Source organism: Gambusia affinis, linkage group LG11 (genome assembly GCF_019740435.1).
Source record: "Gambusia affinis linkage group LG11, SWU_Gaff_1.0, whole genome shotgun sequence".
Classification (NCBI taxonomy): Eukaryota; Metazoa; Chordata; class Actinopteri; order Cyprinodontiformes; family Poeciliidae; genus Gambusia; species Gambusia affinis.
Window position 1 is genome coordinate 4,527,236 of NC_057878.1, and position 16,186 is coordinate 4,543,421.

The following is a 16,186-nucleotide window of genomic DNA, read 5'->3' on the forward strand; positions in this document are numbered from 1 at the left end:
ATTATTTTTTTCAAGATTGGGACATGTTGATATGTTTTTCTTTACGTTTTTCGTTAGCATAGCCAGGAAACATGGTTGAATTGATTGGAAAAAAACAAAAATGGTGATATTTAATCTAAGAGTATCAGGTTTGATGACTTTGGTGTCCAATTCTTTGAAATTTTGATGATTTCTTTGAAATAAATAGCTTTTATAGGTCTCTTTTACATTTGTGGGGTGAAACTAATTTGTGAGTTAATTTAAATTGTTTTGTGACTTATGTGTTCGCTTATTGACATTTATGGATAAATACTTCAGATATTATAGCATTAGTGTTTAAGAAAAATTGTTGTTGGTTTGAAAAAACAGTCAGATTTCTGTCCAATTCTCAGCCTTTACATTTTTTTTTTTTTTTTTTGAAAAATGCCCTTAAAATTATACTTGGTTTCCATGGTAATGACATCAGACTAGGTTTGCTAGGACACTAACATCAATCAAATCAAAGCTAATTTTCACAAACAAAATAATTATTTATTTTTGAAAATCAGCTTTGGAGTCTAATTCTTGGTAAACTTGAAGGTTCTTTGTCCATTTTTTATCTTTTTGATAAATGCCTAGACAAACATATTTAGTTTCCATGGATACATTGGTGACATTATTTAAAATGACTTCACTAAAAAATAAAGAAATGAAGACTTTGCAGACATGTGCCTCCTCCTATTTAATGATAGACTTTAATATGTTTGTTTAGTTTTTCTAAATGGGTGAATTAATTAAAAAAACAACAAAAAAAACATTATTTGAGTTGGTTAAAATCAGCTTTGATTTATTCCTACTCTTTGTTTAGGACGGTTTAATTTGCATTTTAGGGCTGCAACATATTTGTGAGTTAATTGAATTAGTATTGTGATTCATATTGTAGTTATTTGATATTTTGGAAAATGTCAGTAATGCTGTTTGTAGTTGTTTTGGTTTGAAAGACGTTTTGGAACCAGCATTTTGAACAATGTGGTATATGTAGTCTCCATGGATACATTGATTAAATAACAACACACAACTTTATTCTTATAAAAAGTCATTAAAGAACAATCAATATGTGCCTGTCGATTTCACAAAGTAACTAAATTATTTAGTTTATTGTAATTACTCAAGACCAGAAACACAGTCTTTTGTTCCATTGTATTTTAGTGACGTATTATTTTCAGAAGTTATTGAATGTTAAAATTCATTAGAAAAACAATCATTCATTTGTTAGTTAAAATCTTGGGGGGATTGCAGGGTTTGACATTGTTTATGTGTTTTAAAAGTTATTTGTGGTTTTAGAAGATCTGTTTTGTTTTATTCAGATCTTTGGAATAAGTAATCAGTGTCTGGTTCAGGTTTCAAAAAATGCCTCAATAACACATTTGGTCTCCTTGGATACGTTCAAATAAATCCTGAATACTTGAATATTAAAAAAGTTTTTAGATGTATATTTCTCCAGTATTATTTCTAAGTAGTTTAGTTTATATTTAAACTTATTATTGTTTAGTTTTATTTTTTAAGAAAGAGGAGTTTTGAATAATTAGTTTTTTACAAATGCTGTGTTGGTCCTTTGCATGTTTGGAGCTGTAATAAATTTTCACGCTGATCACATTTTCAGAAATAGTCAACAATATTAATAGTGATGTGGTGATTGGAAAACTTTTTATCTTATCAGATTACCATATTATTTTAATAATTTTTTTGGCTTATCTCCAGGCAAAATATAATGGCCATTTCAACACTGGATATGGGTTTCTAAACCAAATAAACAGTTTCATTTTTTGTAGGAGCCCCTGGAAACGGAGGAAAGGCCACTAATGTCGGCCTGATTATGTAGATCCCTACTTTAAAAGATGTACATGTATAAAGTTTTAATTTTCTAGATGTACATTTCTGCTGTAGGCTAAATGTGGGAGTATGAAGGTATTACTGATGGGGTGTCAGAGTAGCTGTGGCTGTGATAACTTTAGTTTGATTATCTACAAATAAGATTTTGGTCATTTATAAATGCTATTGGAAACATTTTTTTGAAGAAAACTTTGATGCTTTTAAAGTATTAAAGTTGTGTAAGCAGTGATTTAAGTATAATAGTAATGAAAGCATCACGTATCTTATCCTGGCTATTATTAAGAATGATAAAATGTATCTGTAGCATCAAAGATTTGTGAGGATGGGTTGTTATAGAAACTGAGTAACTTGTTGCAGGGTTTTATTTGATTCACACTAATGGCACTATCTAAGACTACAAGTGTTTCATTAGCCTTTAAAAAGTCATAAACACAGTGTATAGCTCTTTAATTTATGTTTCCAAATGTTTAAGAGTTTATGGCTAGGAATGAATTACCAAATTACCACATTCACAAACCTGGGTTATTGTATTGTTGGTATTTCAGTGTTCCCTCTAAACATTGCTTTGGACTTTTGTGATTTTTACAAGATACATTATTATAGCTTTTTGCTTTGTTTTTTTTCTTCACAGCCCATACCATGGAGCTTCCAGCGGATGGATCCCCGATGTTGGAGGGACTTCCAGATAATGGTAAGGAAGACGGTAAGTTGTGTTTAAACAGAGCAAACATGGTTTCTGAAGACCATGGAGAGGAGTTGAGGTATAGTTCACCTCCACAGTCTGAGGACTCTTCTACCAGCTCCAGTGGTAGCTCTTCTTCTAGCTCCACTGGTAGCTCTTCTTCTAGCTCCACTGGTAGCTCTTCTTCTAGCTCCAGTGGTAGGTCTTCTTCTAGCTCCAGTGGTAGCTCTTCTTCTAGCTCCACTGGTAGCTCTTCTTCTAGCTCCACTGGTAGCTCTTCTACCAGCTCCAGTGAAGATGAGGTAGGTAATGGAGACCAGGACTTTAGATCCCGATTTCGGGTTGTCCAGGTCCTTCAACCAAACATTAAATTCCTGTGGGGCATCGGCGTGCTTGAACAGGCATTGGAACGTCTGAAATCGACAGTTGATCAGCTGGGCTCCGGTGACAGTAGCCCAGTGGTTCTTGCCAATGTTGCGTTGCAGCTGCCTGAGATTCTTCCCCATAATTTCAAATATATACAAGACATTGGGGTGGCTCAGAAGCCCCAAGAAGACATGGCTCCTTCTACTTGTCTTGAATTGCCCTCTGGACTTGACAAACAGGAAGAGCCCATTTTGCGTCCAGAGAAGTCCAGTCCTATTGGTACCTTGCAACATCCTCAGGTAGGTTTGAAAGAGGACACGGCTCATGTGACATCTGTGACTGGTATAAACGGGAAGAGGAGAAAGAACAGTGATGATGAAGCAGCAGCCCCAGCCAAGAGGTCTAGACAGACTGTTACTGAATTGGAGCTTGCCATCAAGTCTATTGTCCAGTCCTTCCCCTCCCAAGAGATGGAATATGAAGATCCCGTTGTGTTACCACCTGTCCTCTGTCTCTCACCTTTGATGTCATGTGAGGATCCTGGACTGTCATCCCCTATCCTCAGTCCCTCCTGTAAAAGTCCTGTTTTCTCATCCCCCGTCCTCAGTCCCTCAACATTGACTCACTGTGAAGATCCCATTTTGTCACCCAGTGTTTTCGGTCTCTTACCATGGATGCCATGTGAGGATCCCATTCTGTCTCCCCTTGTCAGTCCATCATCAACACACTTTCCAGATTCAAATTGTTTGTCCCCTGACTTCCGTTTCGGGATGGATACTGAAGAGGAAGCAGAAGAGGAAGCAATACCTTCAACCTCTAGTGGAATTACAGCAAGAGAGAGTTCCAGACACGTGTGGTTTAGACCTCACTACGACTTGTCAGGTGACTCTGATTAGATTGGGATCCGTAAAAACTGAAGACCTGTTTGGGAAGTCACTTTAGGACGTCATCATTCCTCTCATGTTTTTTATTAAAGTCAAAGGGTTTCTAGTTAGCCTGAGGAAGCCTTAGGTAGCGTCTTGCACTGGGGATTTTCTTCATCTTTGTGTTTTCCTCTCAGCTCCCCCATGTTTCAGGGTGTAATAGTGGTGCTTCCCAACACGCTGCTCTCCAATATAGTAAATTATTCTGTCCTGTTCCTCTACTAATCCAGTCTCCCAGTTTTTAATCTTTCAGGTTTTAGCTGCTCATCGCTGGATCCTTTCATCGTTGTCCATGTGGTTCCTGCCTTCTGGATCCCTTGTTTTTCACACTGCTTGTAAGTTTTTGCTTTCCACCTTCACATGATACTGGTGGCAGATCAATAATGTCTCTGATCATTGCAGGTTGGATCTCCTCATCCTGTAAACCTCCACCTTCAACACCACCAGTCAGACGGAGGAAGATAAGAGAACCCTGTTGACAAAAAAAGTAAGAAAACATATTTTTACCAAAGTAACAATTTTAAATATGGATGAAATTTAGATCAAACTTTTTCTTTTTTCTGTATATTCTCTGTTTTTTAACACGGTTCTGTTTTCTCTTTATTTCATTTCTCCGTCAACTCATGTACCATGACTGGAGTTGACCAACAATTAAAGAAGAAGACCTGCTCCACCTGCTGATCTACTGGCTGTAACAGATTGTGGAAAAGGTGAGGACATGATGACTTGATGAGAAAGTCTCTTTCAATCATCTGTTATTCAGACAGAGATTAAGGAATGTGTGTCTGATCATGTGTTGATTCTCCAGCATCACCAGCAGCACTGGACCAATCAGGAGAGAGAAGACACAGAGGACTGAAGGGACACAGAAAATCCTGCTGGAAATCCTGAGATGAAGTTTCCTGATGTAACCGGGGGAACCTGAGGACACAGAATAAAGAAGGACCATGTGAAGTAGGTCCTTCAATAACAAACCAAGCATGAGCAGTCTGTGTTGCAGCAAACCTGAAGAACCCTCTGACTGATGATACTCTGTTTTCCCCATACAGACTCATGAAGAGGATGGTCAGAGTCGTCCATAGCTTTCTTGACTCTTATGAAGAATCCTTCTTTGCTTCATCTCCAGAGGGTCCACAGTCGTCTCCAGAACAGAACCAGAACCAGAACCAATCCAGCCTTCTTTATCAAATTGTTGAGCCTTTTGAGGTTCCTGGCTCTGATGCTGCTGCACCAACAGATGATAGCAGAAGAGATGACACTCTCAGCAGCAGACTTCAAGATCTGCAGCAAGTGGCTGCAGATCTACAGTCATTATGACTTTTCTTCGGTACCGGAACCAGGCAGGATGTCTTCCACAACAACGGAACCTCTTCTTGGGTCAGGCAAAGGTTGAAGAGATGCTGCAGAATCCCACAGAGGGACTCTGGGACTGAAACCATCTGGACCTGCAGCCTCGTTCCTGTTCAGTCTCTCCGGCTGCTTCTTCACCTGACTTCTAGATACAGAAACGTTGGAGGTGGAGGCAAAGGGAGCAGCAGCGTCTCCTGATGTGGTTGAAGACAAACTTGTGGAAGCAGAAGAGTCCATGACTGAGGTGGAAGATGGAACATCTGAGGTTCGACAGGAAAGCTGTGGGTCAGAGGAGGATGAGATTCTGTTTGGCTGCAGACAGGAGAGGATGATGATGATGAGCTTGTTCCTGGACTCAACCTGTTGAAGAATGTGTTCAGCTCATTTGCTCTGTGCAGAAACTGATATTGTTCCAAACAAAAGTCATGGTAGCATGTTTTTATGTAATAATGAGTATGTAATGTTTGGAATGAAGAAGATATGCTGCATAATCTGATGAATTACAAAAGATCATTGTGGCTCCCGCTCAGTGCAAAAACATATTTTGTTGGTTTCTGAAGAGTAAAAATTGAACAAATGTGTACACTTAAAGATTAAGTTTATATTTCACAGTCATCACAATGCTAAAGAAAAGTCTCACAACAGTGTGAAAATCATGATGTTTATTTACAAGACAGGAAGCAGGAGGAAGATATTAAAGAATGTAATATTTATTTTGCAGTGTCAGGTTATTTCTATGTATTATGATATAATAAAACATGTATTTTTGGCCTTATTGCATTCTGTTTTATAATTGTGTGAAACTTTAACTTGATTTTGAAAGCATGTAAAATAATCAATCTGATCATAGAGTGAAATAACATTAAGTTGTAAGCAAATTCAATAAAAGCTTTTTTTGCCACCACTGCTTTGGTTTTATTCAGATATCAGATTTGGATCATTTGAGATGATAAATATCTGTTTTAGAGCAGCAGGACAATCATTTGATTTCCTTTTTTATGATATTTAAACTCTGGCATGAAGCCTGGTACAAACAAGAAAACATTAAAGTTTGATCATCTTTTATGTTTTAAAAATAGCCTCAAATACAGAAGCTCTTTTCACATTCATTCTGTTCCCACGGAGTCTAAAGGAACAGATTAAACTGATCTAAGCTGGGAGGAACAAACAGGACATGGAGAGCTGCATGAAAAAGAGATAAAGGACAAAAAACACATGAGAAAAGAATAGTGGACAAACAAATGAGTGGCCAGAAATAAAAGATTAAGAATCATAAAAAAAAAAAAAGAACAAGAGAGCCATTGAACAAAAAATATCAAGAATTAAAATGCCCAAGAAACATTCAGCCTGTCATAAAAATTTATTGATTGAGTCACGTTTGTGAAATCTGACACATTGACTGGAGAAGTATTGATTTCCTCTAGTGACATTATTTTGTAAGGTAATTCTACATTTTATAAACTGGTAGAATATTTGGGTTTTTGTTTTTACAAATATAGACAGACAAATAAAAGACAAAGTGACTAAACAACCGCAGATCATTATCGCAGTGACTATATTATCGTAGATAGACTGTATAAAATATAGATCTTATACAGGCTAAATTCAAGGACTGTATAAAAATACTGTGATGAAGATTTAAATATCTATTTATTACAACATCCTACATCTATATCACATATCACGTGACTATTAAAGTTTATTCACATCACACAGACCACCGTCATTTAACACCAACAACCAGCTGAGCCAATCAGAGGCCACATATCATCCTGCTTTTCATACAGGCCTTTACATAAAGACCCGGGCTAAAAATTCTCTTTTTTGTGTCCTGCATACCGATGCTCGTCCATTTTAGAAAGGATAACCTTTCTTTAATGGCCTTTCTGTTAACAAGCATTTACCTGCAAGACAAAGAAAATGATTAGCGACCAAATGATCGCAGAAGGCCTACATTCAAAGACTCTGTTTCAGGCGGTCATTGACGTCAATCTGTGACGTGTGATTCGGGGTTTGAATACTTTCCTTTTCCTTTTTAATCTGTGACGTGTGATACGGGGCTTGAGTTTGTTGTATTCTTTCCTTTTCCTTTTTAACTTAAAGTTTATGTGGTAATGTGGCCTCGTCTTTCCTTTTTGGTTCATATTTATGTTCCTTATATCTCTGTTTTGGATTGCTTGTTATAATGTGAAGCTATCTAGTTTTGTTAGATTTAGTGGAGTTATATTATTGGGTTGTTGTGTTGCATGTTTCTGATTGGTTGTTTTGAGGTCACGTGCCACATACATCGGGAGACACCCGACTGCAGTGGCACAGGTGTTCTGCATCTAATTAAGCAGCGTGAAGAGCGGGAAGGATGATAAATCATCGACTCCGAGACAGCGGGACGAGAGGAAGACAGTACGCGGCTGGATGGAGAAGCAGACGGACCTGGACTGATCGTTGGAGGACGGCGCAGATGGACTGGAGGACAAGAGACGGGAAGACTAGAGACTGGAGGACAAGGGACCGGAGGACTATAGACTGGAGGACCAGAGACTGGAGGACTAGAGACTGGAGGACCAGAGACTGGAGGACAAGGGACCGGAGGACTATAGACTGGAGGACCAGAGACTGGAGGACTAGAGACGGGAAGACTAGGGACTGGAGGACAAGAGACGGAGGACTAGAGACTGGAGGACAAGAGACTGGAGGACAAGAGACTGGAGGACTAGAGACTGGAGGACCAGAGACTGCAGGACAAGGGACCGGAGGACTAGAGACTGGAGGACCAGAGACTGGAGGACTAGAGACTGGAGGACAAGAGACTGGAGGACTAGAGACTGGAGGACTAGGGACTGGAGGACAAGAGACTGGAGGATTGGGAGCAGAGGTGGACTGCGCCTCCCCCTTTGGCCAGCTAAGAGTCTACGTTACAGACTTGTTTATTGACTTTGCATTCAAGGACTGCTTACGCCTCCTTTTAATTATTCACTTTTTAAATAAATCCTTGTAAATTTTATTTGTCTGTTTAAAACTCTGTCCACAATCCTTGTAGTTGTTTATTATGTATGCCACTCGGGTGCCACATTTAATTATTTCCAAAGCGAAGCACTTCAGTTAAAATAAGTGATTAACATCTTATATAATGTTATTATACACTATGTAAGTTGTTAATAATACTTATATAATGCATAAGTTAATTATACTTTATATACGTATAAATATATATACTTCCAGTTATAGGACCTGTTACTGAGATTTCCTGTAAGGTAATTATACATTTTATAAACTGGTAGAATATTTGTGTTTTTGTTTTTACTAATATAGACAATGTGACTAAATTATTGCAGATAATTATCGTAGTGACTATATTATCCTAGATGGAGTGTATAAAATATAGATCTTATACAGTTTTCAGAGTGTATAAAAAAATATTGTGATGTAGATTTAAATATTTATGTCAATATAGAAACATCACATATTTATATCGAATGTCACGTAACTATTAAAGTTTAGTCACATGACACAGACCGCTGTCATTTAACGCCAATATCCAGCTGAGCCAATCAGAGGTCACATATCATCCTGGTTTTCATACAGGCCTTTAAATACAGACCCGGACTAAAAATTCTCTTTTTTGTGTCCTGCATAGCGATGCTCGTCCATTTTAGAAAGGATAGCCTTTCATTAATGGTTTTTGTATTTATATAACATACAAATGACGTGTGATTCGGGGTTTGCGTTTGCTGTATTCTTTCCTTTTCCTTTTTATTTTAAAGTTTATTTTCAAATAGAGAAGCAACTCAGTTAAATTAAGTCATTAACAGCTTATATATTACATAAGTATGTATTTTATATATTGAAATTACACATTATATAAGCTAGTAGAATATTTTGCATTTTGTTTTTACAAATATTGACACGACAAAGAAAAGACAAAGTCACTAAATAATCGCAGATAACTATCGCAGTGACTATATTATCGCAGATATAAAATGAAGATATTATACAGTCTACCTTCAAAGACTGTATAAAACATACTGTGATGAAGATTTAAATATCTATTTCTATATAGCAACATCCTACATCTATATCACATGTCACGTGACTATTAAAGTTTAGTCACATGACACAGACCACCGTCATTTCACACCAACAACCAGCTGAGCCAATCAGAGGCCACATATCATCCTGCTTTTCATACAGGCCTTTACATAAAGACCCGGGCTAAAAATTCTCTTTTTTGTGTCCTGCATACCGATGCTCGTCCATTTTAGAAAGGATAACCTTTCATTAATGGCCTTTCTGTTAACAAGCATTTACCTGCAAGACAAAGAAAATGATTAGCGACCAAAGATCGCAGAAGGCCTACATTCAAAGACTCTGTTTCAGGCGGTCATTGACGTCAATCTGTGACGTGTGATTCGGGGTTTGAATACTTTCCTTTTCCTTTTTAATCTGTGACGTGTGATACGGGGCTTGTGTTTGTTGTATTCTTTCCTTTTCCTTTTTAACTTAAAGTTTATGTGGTAATGTGGCCTCGTTTTTCCTTTTTGGTTCATATTTATATTCCTTATATCTCTGTTTTGGATTGCTTGTTATAATGTGAAGTTATCTAGTTTTGTTAGATTTAGTGGAGTTATTGGGTTGTTGTGTTGCAGGTTTCTGATTGGTTGTTTTGACGTCACGTGCCACATACATCGGGAGACGCCCGACTGCAGTGGCACAGGTGTTCTGCATCTAATTAAGCAGCGTGAAGAGCGGGAAGGATGATAAGTCATCGACACCGAGACAGCGGGACGAGAGGAAGACAGTACGCGGCTGGATGGAGAAGCAGACGGACCTGGACTGGTCGTTGGAGGACGGCGCAGATGGACTGGAGGACTAGAGACTGGAGGACAAGAGACTGGAGGACAAGAGACTGGAGGACAAGAGACTGGAGGACTAGAGACTGGAGGACTAGAGACTGGAGGACTAGAGACTGGAGGACTAGGGACTGGAGGACTAGGGACTGGAGGATTGGGAGCAGAGGTGGACTGCGCCTACCCCTTTGGCCAGCTAAGAGTCTACGTTACAGACTTGTTTATTGACTTTGCATTCAAGGACTGCGCGCCTCCTTTTAATTATTCACTTTTTAAATAAATCCTTGTAAATTTTATTTGTCTGTTTAAAACTCTGTCCACAATCCTTGTAGTTGTTTATTATGTACGCCACTCGGATGCCACATTTAATTATTCCCAAAGCGAAGCACTTCAGTTAAAATAAGTGATTAACATCTTATATAACGTTATTATACACTATATAAGTTGTTAATAATACTTATATAATGCATAAGTTAATTATACTTTATATTTGTATAATATACTTCCAGTTATAGGGCCTGTTACTGAGATTTCCTGTAAGGTAATTATACATTTTATAAACTGGTAGAATATTTGTGTTTTTGTTTTTACAAATATAGACAATGTGACTAAATTATTGCAGATAATTATCGCACTGACTATATTACCGCAAATATACATTCAAAGACTGTATAAAAAAATACTACAATGAAGATTTAGATATCTATTTCTATATAGCAACATCATATATCTATATCACATGTCACGTGACTATTAAAGTTTATTCACATCACACAGACCGCCGTCATTTCACGCCAATACCCAGCTGAGCCAATCAGTGGCCACATATCATCTTGCTTTTCATACAGGCCTTTACATAAAGACCCGGACTAAAAATTCTCTTTTTTGTGTCCTGCATACCGATGCTCGTCCATTTTAGAAAGGATAACCTTTCATTAATGGCCTTTCTGTTAACAAGCATTTACCTGCAAGACAAAGAAAATGATTAGCGACCAAATGATCGCAGAAGGCCTACATTCAAAGACTCTGTTTCAGGCGGTCATTGACGTCAATCTGTGACGTGTGATTCGAGGTTTGAATACTTTCCTTTTCCTTTTTAACTTAAAGCGTAATTATTTTTCAAAGCTAAGAATCTCGGTTAAAATAAGTTATTAACAGCTTATATAATGTTATTAAACACTATATAAGTTGTTAATAACACATATAATGTATAAGTTAATTATACATTATATCAGTATAAATATATATACTTCCATTTATAGGCCATGTCTCTAAAATTTCCTGTAATTCTATTTTGTAAGGTAATCATACATTTTATAAACTGGTAAAATTGTTGGTGTGTTTTTTTTTTAACATATGTTGACACGAAAAGACAAAGTAAAAAAATTCCGTATAACTGTACAATCCCATGTTTTAAAAAATGCCCCAAGTATACCACTAAAACATTTCAAAAGTAAACAAAATCTGCATTATTTGTGTTCCAATTTCTCTCACGCACCAGTGCGTGCGTTCGTCAATGAAAGTCATGGAAACGACGTTAGCGTTCTCAACCCTATAAATGACGCTGACCCTCTGAATTCGTTCCCCTTTGCGACGGGACTTTTGAGAGAGACGCCTGAAGGAGCCTTTAAAGCCTCGGAAGGTTTGAGCTTGTCGAGAAGTCTGCTGTGCAAAACTTATTGAAGAAGCACTTGCTGAAATACGCACTTGCTGAAGAAGCCCGTGGTTACCAAAGCTGCGAAAGACGGTTCCTGGCCAGGAGAAGGACCAGCAGGGTGAACAGCTGGAAGGTTAACATCATTCTTCTACTATTTTTAATAAACGAAAGCAAGTTATTACAAAGATATTAGTGACTTGTTTAGTTTATTTTGTGTTTGTGTGTGTGTTTTGAAGAAATACTGACTGCTGTATAAAAAAAGACGAGTAGCATTCTTTGCTAGCATAGATCGTTCTTTACTAATGAGCCTTTTTCTGAACTGAATTTCGCTGGAAATGTCAGGAATGTTAAACTGTGGGTAGTGATTTAGAAAATATATGTATTTTACTGAATTATAGTTAAATTAGTTAAATTAACGTCAAATTCCTGAAAAATTAGCTTGTTTTTTGACCGTTATTTTTTGAAAAATGCCGTGATAAACACTCCGTTTCCGTGGATACGCTACATTAAATGCCTTAAATATTTAATATTATTTTTAAAAACATTTTCAAAAATTGTATTTGTCCTTATAACAGCCTATATTTTAATTGTTCCGTTTCATTATTTTTTTCAAGATAGGGACATGTTGATGTGTTTTTCTTTACGTTTTTCGTTACCATAGCCAGGAAACATGGTTGAATTGATTGTAAAAAAACAAAAATGGTGATATTTAATCTAAGAGTATCAGGTCTGATGACTTTGGTGTCCAATTCTTTGAAATTTTGATGATTTCTTTGAAATAAATAGCTTTTATAGGTCTCTTTTGCATTTGTGGGGTGAAACTAATTTGTGAGTTAATTTAAATTGTTTTTTCGCTTATTGACATTTATGGATAAATACTTCGGATATTATAGCATTAGTGTTTAAGAAAAATTGTTATGCTGGTTTGAAAAAACAGTCAAATTTCTGTCCAATTCTCAGCCTTTACAATTTTTATTTTATTTTTTTTTTTTGAAAAATGCCTTGAAAAATATACTTGGTTTCCATGGTAATGACATCAGACTAGGTTTGTTAGGACACTAACATCAATCAAATCAAAGCTAATTTTCACAAACAAAATAATGATTTATTTGTGAAAATCAGCTTTGATGACTTTGGAGTCTAATTCTTGGTAAACTTGATGGTTCTTTGTCCAATTTTTCTCTTTTTGATAAATGCCTAGACAAACATATTTAGTTTCCATGGCTACATTGGTGACATTATTTAAAATGACTTCAATAAAAAATGAAGAAACACTTTGCAGACATGTGCCTCCTCCTATTTAATGACAGACTTTAATATGTGTGTTTAGTTTTCCTACATGGGTGAATTAATTAAAAAAATTAAAAAAACATTATTTGAGTTGGTTAAAATCAGCTTTGATTAATTCCTACTCTTTATTTAGGACGGTTTAATTTGCATTTTAGGGCTGCAACATATTTGTGAGTTAATTGAATTAGTATTGTGATTCATATTGTAGTTATTTGACATTTTGGAAAATGTCAGTAATGCTGTTTGTAGTTGTTTTGGTTTGAAAGAAGTTTTGGAACCAGCATTTTGAACAATGTGGTATATGTAGTCTCCATGGATACATTGATTAAATCACAACACACAACTTTATTCTTATAAAAAGTCATTAAAGAACAATCAATGTGTGCCTGTCGATTTCACAAAGTAACTAAATTATTTAGTTTATTGTAATTACTCAAGACCAGATACACAGTCTTTTGTTCCATTGCATTTTAGTGACGTATTATTTTCAGAAGTTATTGAATGTTAAAATTCATTAGAAAAACAATCATTCATTTGTTAGTTAAAATCTTGGGGGGATTGCAGGGTTTGACATTGTTTATGTGTTTTAAAAGTTATTTGTGGTTTTAGAAGATCTGTTTTGTTTTATTCAGATCTTTGGAATAAGTAATCAGTGTCTGGTCCAGGTTTCAAAAAATGCCTCAATAACACATTTGGTCTCCTTGGATACGATCAAATAAATCCTGAATACTTGAATATTAAAAAAGTTTTTAGATATATATTTCTCCAGTATTATTTCTAAGTAGTTTAGTTTATATTTAAACTTATTATTGTTTAGTTTTATTTTCTTAGAAAGAGGAGTTTTGAATAATTAGTTTTTTACAAATGCTGTGTTGGTCCTTTGCATGTTTGGAGCTGTAATAAATTTTCACGCTGATCACATTTTCAGAAATAGTCAACAATATTAATAGTGGTGTGGTGATTGGAAAACTTTTTATCTTATCAGATTACTGTATTATTTTAATAATGTTTTTTGGCTTATCTCCAGGCAAAATATAATGGCCATTTTAACACTGGATATGGGTTTCTAAACCAAATAAACAGTTTCATTTTTTGTAGGAGCCCCTGGAAACGGAGGAAAGGCCACTAATGTCGGCCTGATTATGTAGATCCCTACTTTAAAAGATGTACATGTATAAAGTTTTAATTTTCTAGATGTACATTTCTGCTGTAGGCTAAATGTGGGAGTATGAAGGTATTACTGATGGGGTGTCAGAGTAGCTGTGGCTGTGATTGTGAGAAATTGTGGAGCTCAAAGACTTTAGTTTGATTAGCTACAATTAAGATTTTGGTCATTTATAAATGCTATTGGAAAAAATTTTTTAAAATAACTTTGATGCTTTTAAAGTTGTGTAAGCAGTGATTTAAGTATAATAGTAATGAATGGATCACGTATCGTATCCTGGCTATTATTAAGAATGATAAAATGTATCTGTAGCATCACAGATTTGTGAGGATGGGTTGTTATAGAAACTGAGTAACTTGTTGCAGGGTTTTATTTTATTCACACTAATGGCACAATCTAAGACTACAAGTGTTTCATTAGCCTTTAAAAAGTCATAAACACAGTGTATAGCTCTTTAATTTATGTTTCCAAATGTTTAAGAGTTTATGGCTAGGAATGAATTACCAAATTACCACATTCACAAACCTGGGTTATTGTATTGTTGGTATTTCAGTGTTCCCTCTAAACATTGCTTTGGACTTTTGTGATTTTTACAAGATACATTATTATAGCTTTTTGCTTTGTTTTTTTCTTCACAGCCCATACCATGGAGCTTCCAGCGGATGGATCCCCGATGTTGGAGGGACTTCCAGATAATGGTAAGGAAGACGGTAAGTTGTGTTTAAATGGAGCAAACATGGTTTCTGAAGACCATGGAGAGGAGTTGAGGTATAGTTCACCTCCACAGTCTGAGGACTCTTCTACCAGCTCCAGTGGTAGCTCTTCTTCTAGCTCCACTGGTAGCTCTTCTTCTAGCTCCAGTGGTAGCTCTTCTTCTAGCTCCACTGGTAGCTCTTCTTCTAGCTCCACTGGTAGCTCTTCTACCAGCTCCAGTGAAGATGAGGTAGGTAATGGAGACCAGGACTTTAGATCCCGATTTCGGGTTGTCCAGGTCCTTCAACCAAACATTAAATTCCTGTGGGGCATCGGCGTGCTTGAACAGGCATTGGAACGTCTGAAATCGACAGTTGATCAGCTGGGCTCCGGTGACAGTAGCCCAGTGGTTCTTGCCAATGTTGCGTTGCAGCTGCCTGAGATTCTTCCCCATAATTTCAAATATATACAAGACATTGGGGTGGCTCAGAAGCCCCAAGAAGACATGGCTCCTTCTACTTGTCTTGAATTTCCATCTGGACTTGACAAACAGGAAGAGCCCATTTTGCGTCCAGAGAAGTCCAGTCCTATTGGTACCTTGCAACATCCTCAGGTAGGTTTGAAAGAGGACACGGCTCATGTGACATCTGTGACTGGTATAAACGGGAAGAGGAGAAAGAACAGTGATGATGAAGAGCAGCCCCCAGCCAAGAGGTCTAGGCAGACTGTTACTGAATTGGAGCTTGCCATCAAGTCTATTGTCCAGTCCTTCCCCTCCCAAGAGATGGAATATGAAGATCCCGTTGTGTTACCACCTGTCCTCTGTCTCTCACCTTTGATGTCGTGTGAGGATCTTGGACTGTCATCCCCTATCCTCAGTCCCTCCTGTAAAAGTCCTGTTTTCTCATCCCCCGTCCTCAGTCCCTCAACATTGACTCACTGTGAAGATCCCATTTTGTCACCCAGTGTTTTCGGTCTCTTACCATGGATGCCTTGTGAGGATCCCATTCTGTCTCCCCTTGTCAGTCCATCATCAACACACTTTCCAGATTCAAATTGTTTGTCCCCTGACTTCCGTTTCGGGATGGATACTGAGGAGGAAGCAGAAGAGGAAGCAATACCTTCAACCTCTAGTGGAATTACAGCAAGAGAGAGTTCCAGACACGTGTGGTTTAGACCTCACTACGACTTGTCAGGTGACTCTGATTAGATTGGGATCTGTAAAAACTGAAGACCTGTTTGGGAAGTCACTTTAGGACGTCATCATTCCTCTCATGTTTTTTTATTAAAGTCAATGGGTTTCTAGTTAGCCTGAGGAAGCCTTAGGTAGCGTCTTGCACTGGGGCTTTTCTTCTTTTTTGTGTT

The 16,186-nt window shown here is 37.1% G+C and overlaps 1 protein-coding gene across 2 annotated transcripts; it reads left to right on the plus strand.

Annotated features, from left to right (window-relative positions):
- The first annotated feature begins 1,493 nt into the window (after positions 1-1,493).
- LOC122839826 (nucleosome assembly protein 1-like 3) lies at positions 1,494-16,184 on the plus strand. 2 transcript variants are annotated; one of them, XM_044131804.1, is made up of 2 exons: positions 1,494-1,926; positions 14,198-16,184. In XM_044131804.1, the coding sequence occupies exon 2, from the start codon at positions 14,775-14,777 to the stop codon at positions 16,029-16,031; it is 1,257 nt and encodes a 418-aa protein (XP_043987739.1). In that variant the 5' UTR covers positions 1,494-1,926; positions 14,198-14,774; the 3' UTR covers positions 16,032-16,184. The 2 variants fall into 2 exon arrangements, with proteins under 2 accessions (XP_043987739.1, XP_043987738.1); XM_044131803.1 differs by lacking the exon at positions 1,494-1,926 and adding an exon at positions 11,531-11,806 and having other exon boundaries at positions 14,767-16,184.
- Positions 16,185-16,186: the final 2 nt, after the last annotated feature.

What these genes read in the sequence shown, in the direction of transcription:
- LOC122839826 (XM_044131804.1), top strand. Translation starts at nt 14,775, where the DNA reads ATGGAGCTTCCAGCGGATGGATCCCCGATGTTGGAGGGACTTCCAGAT.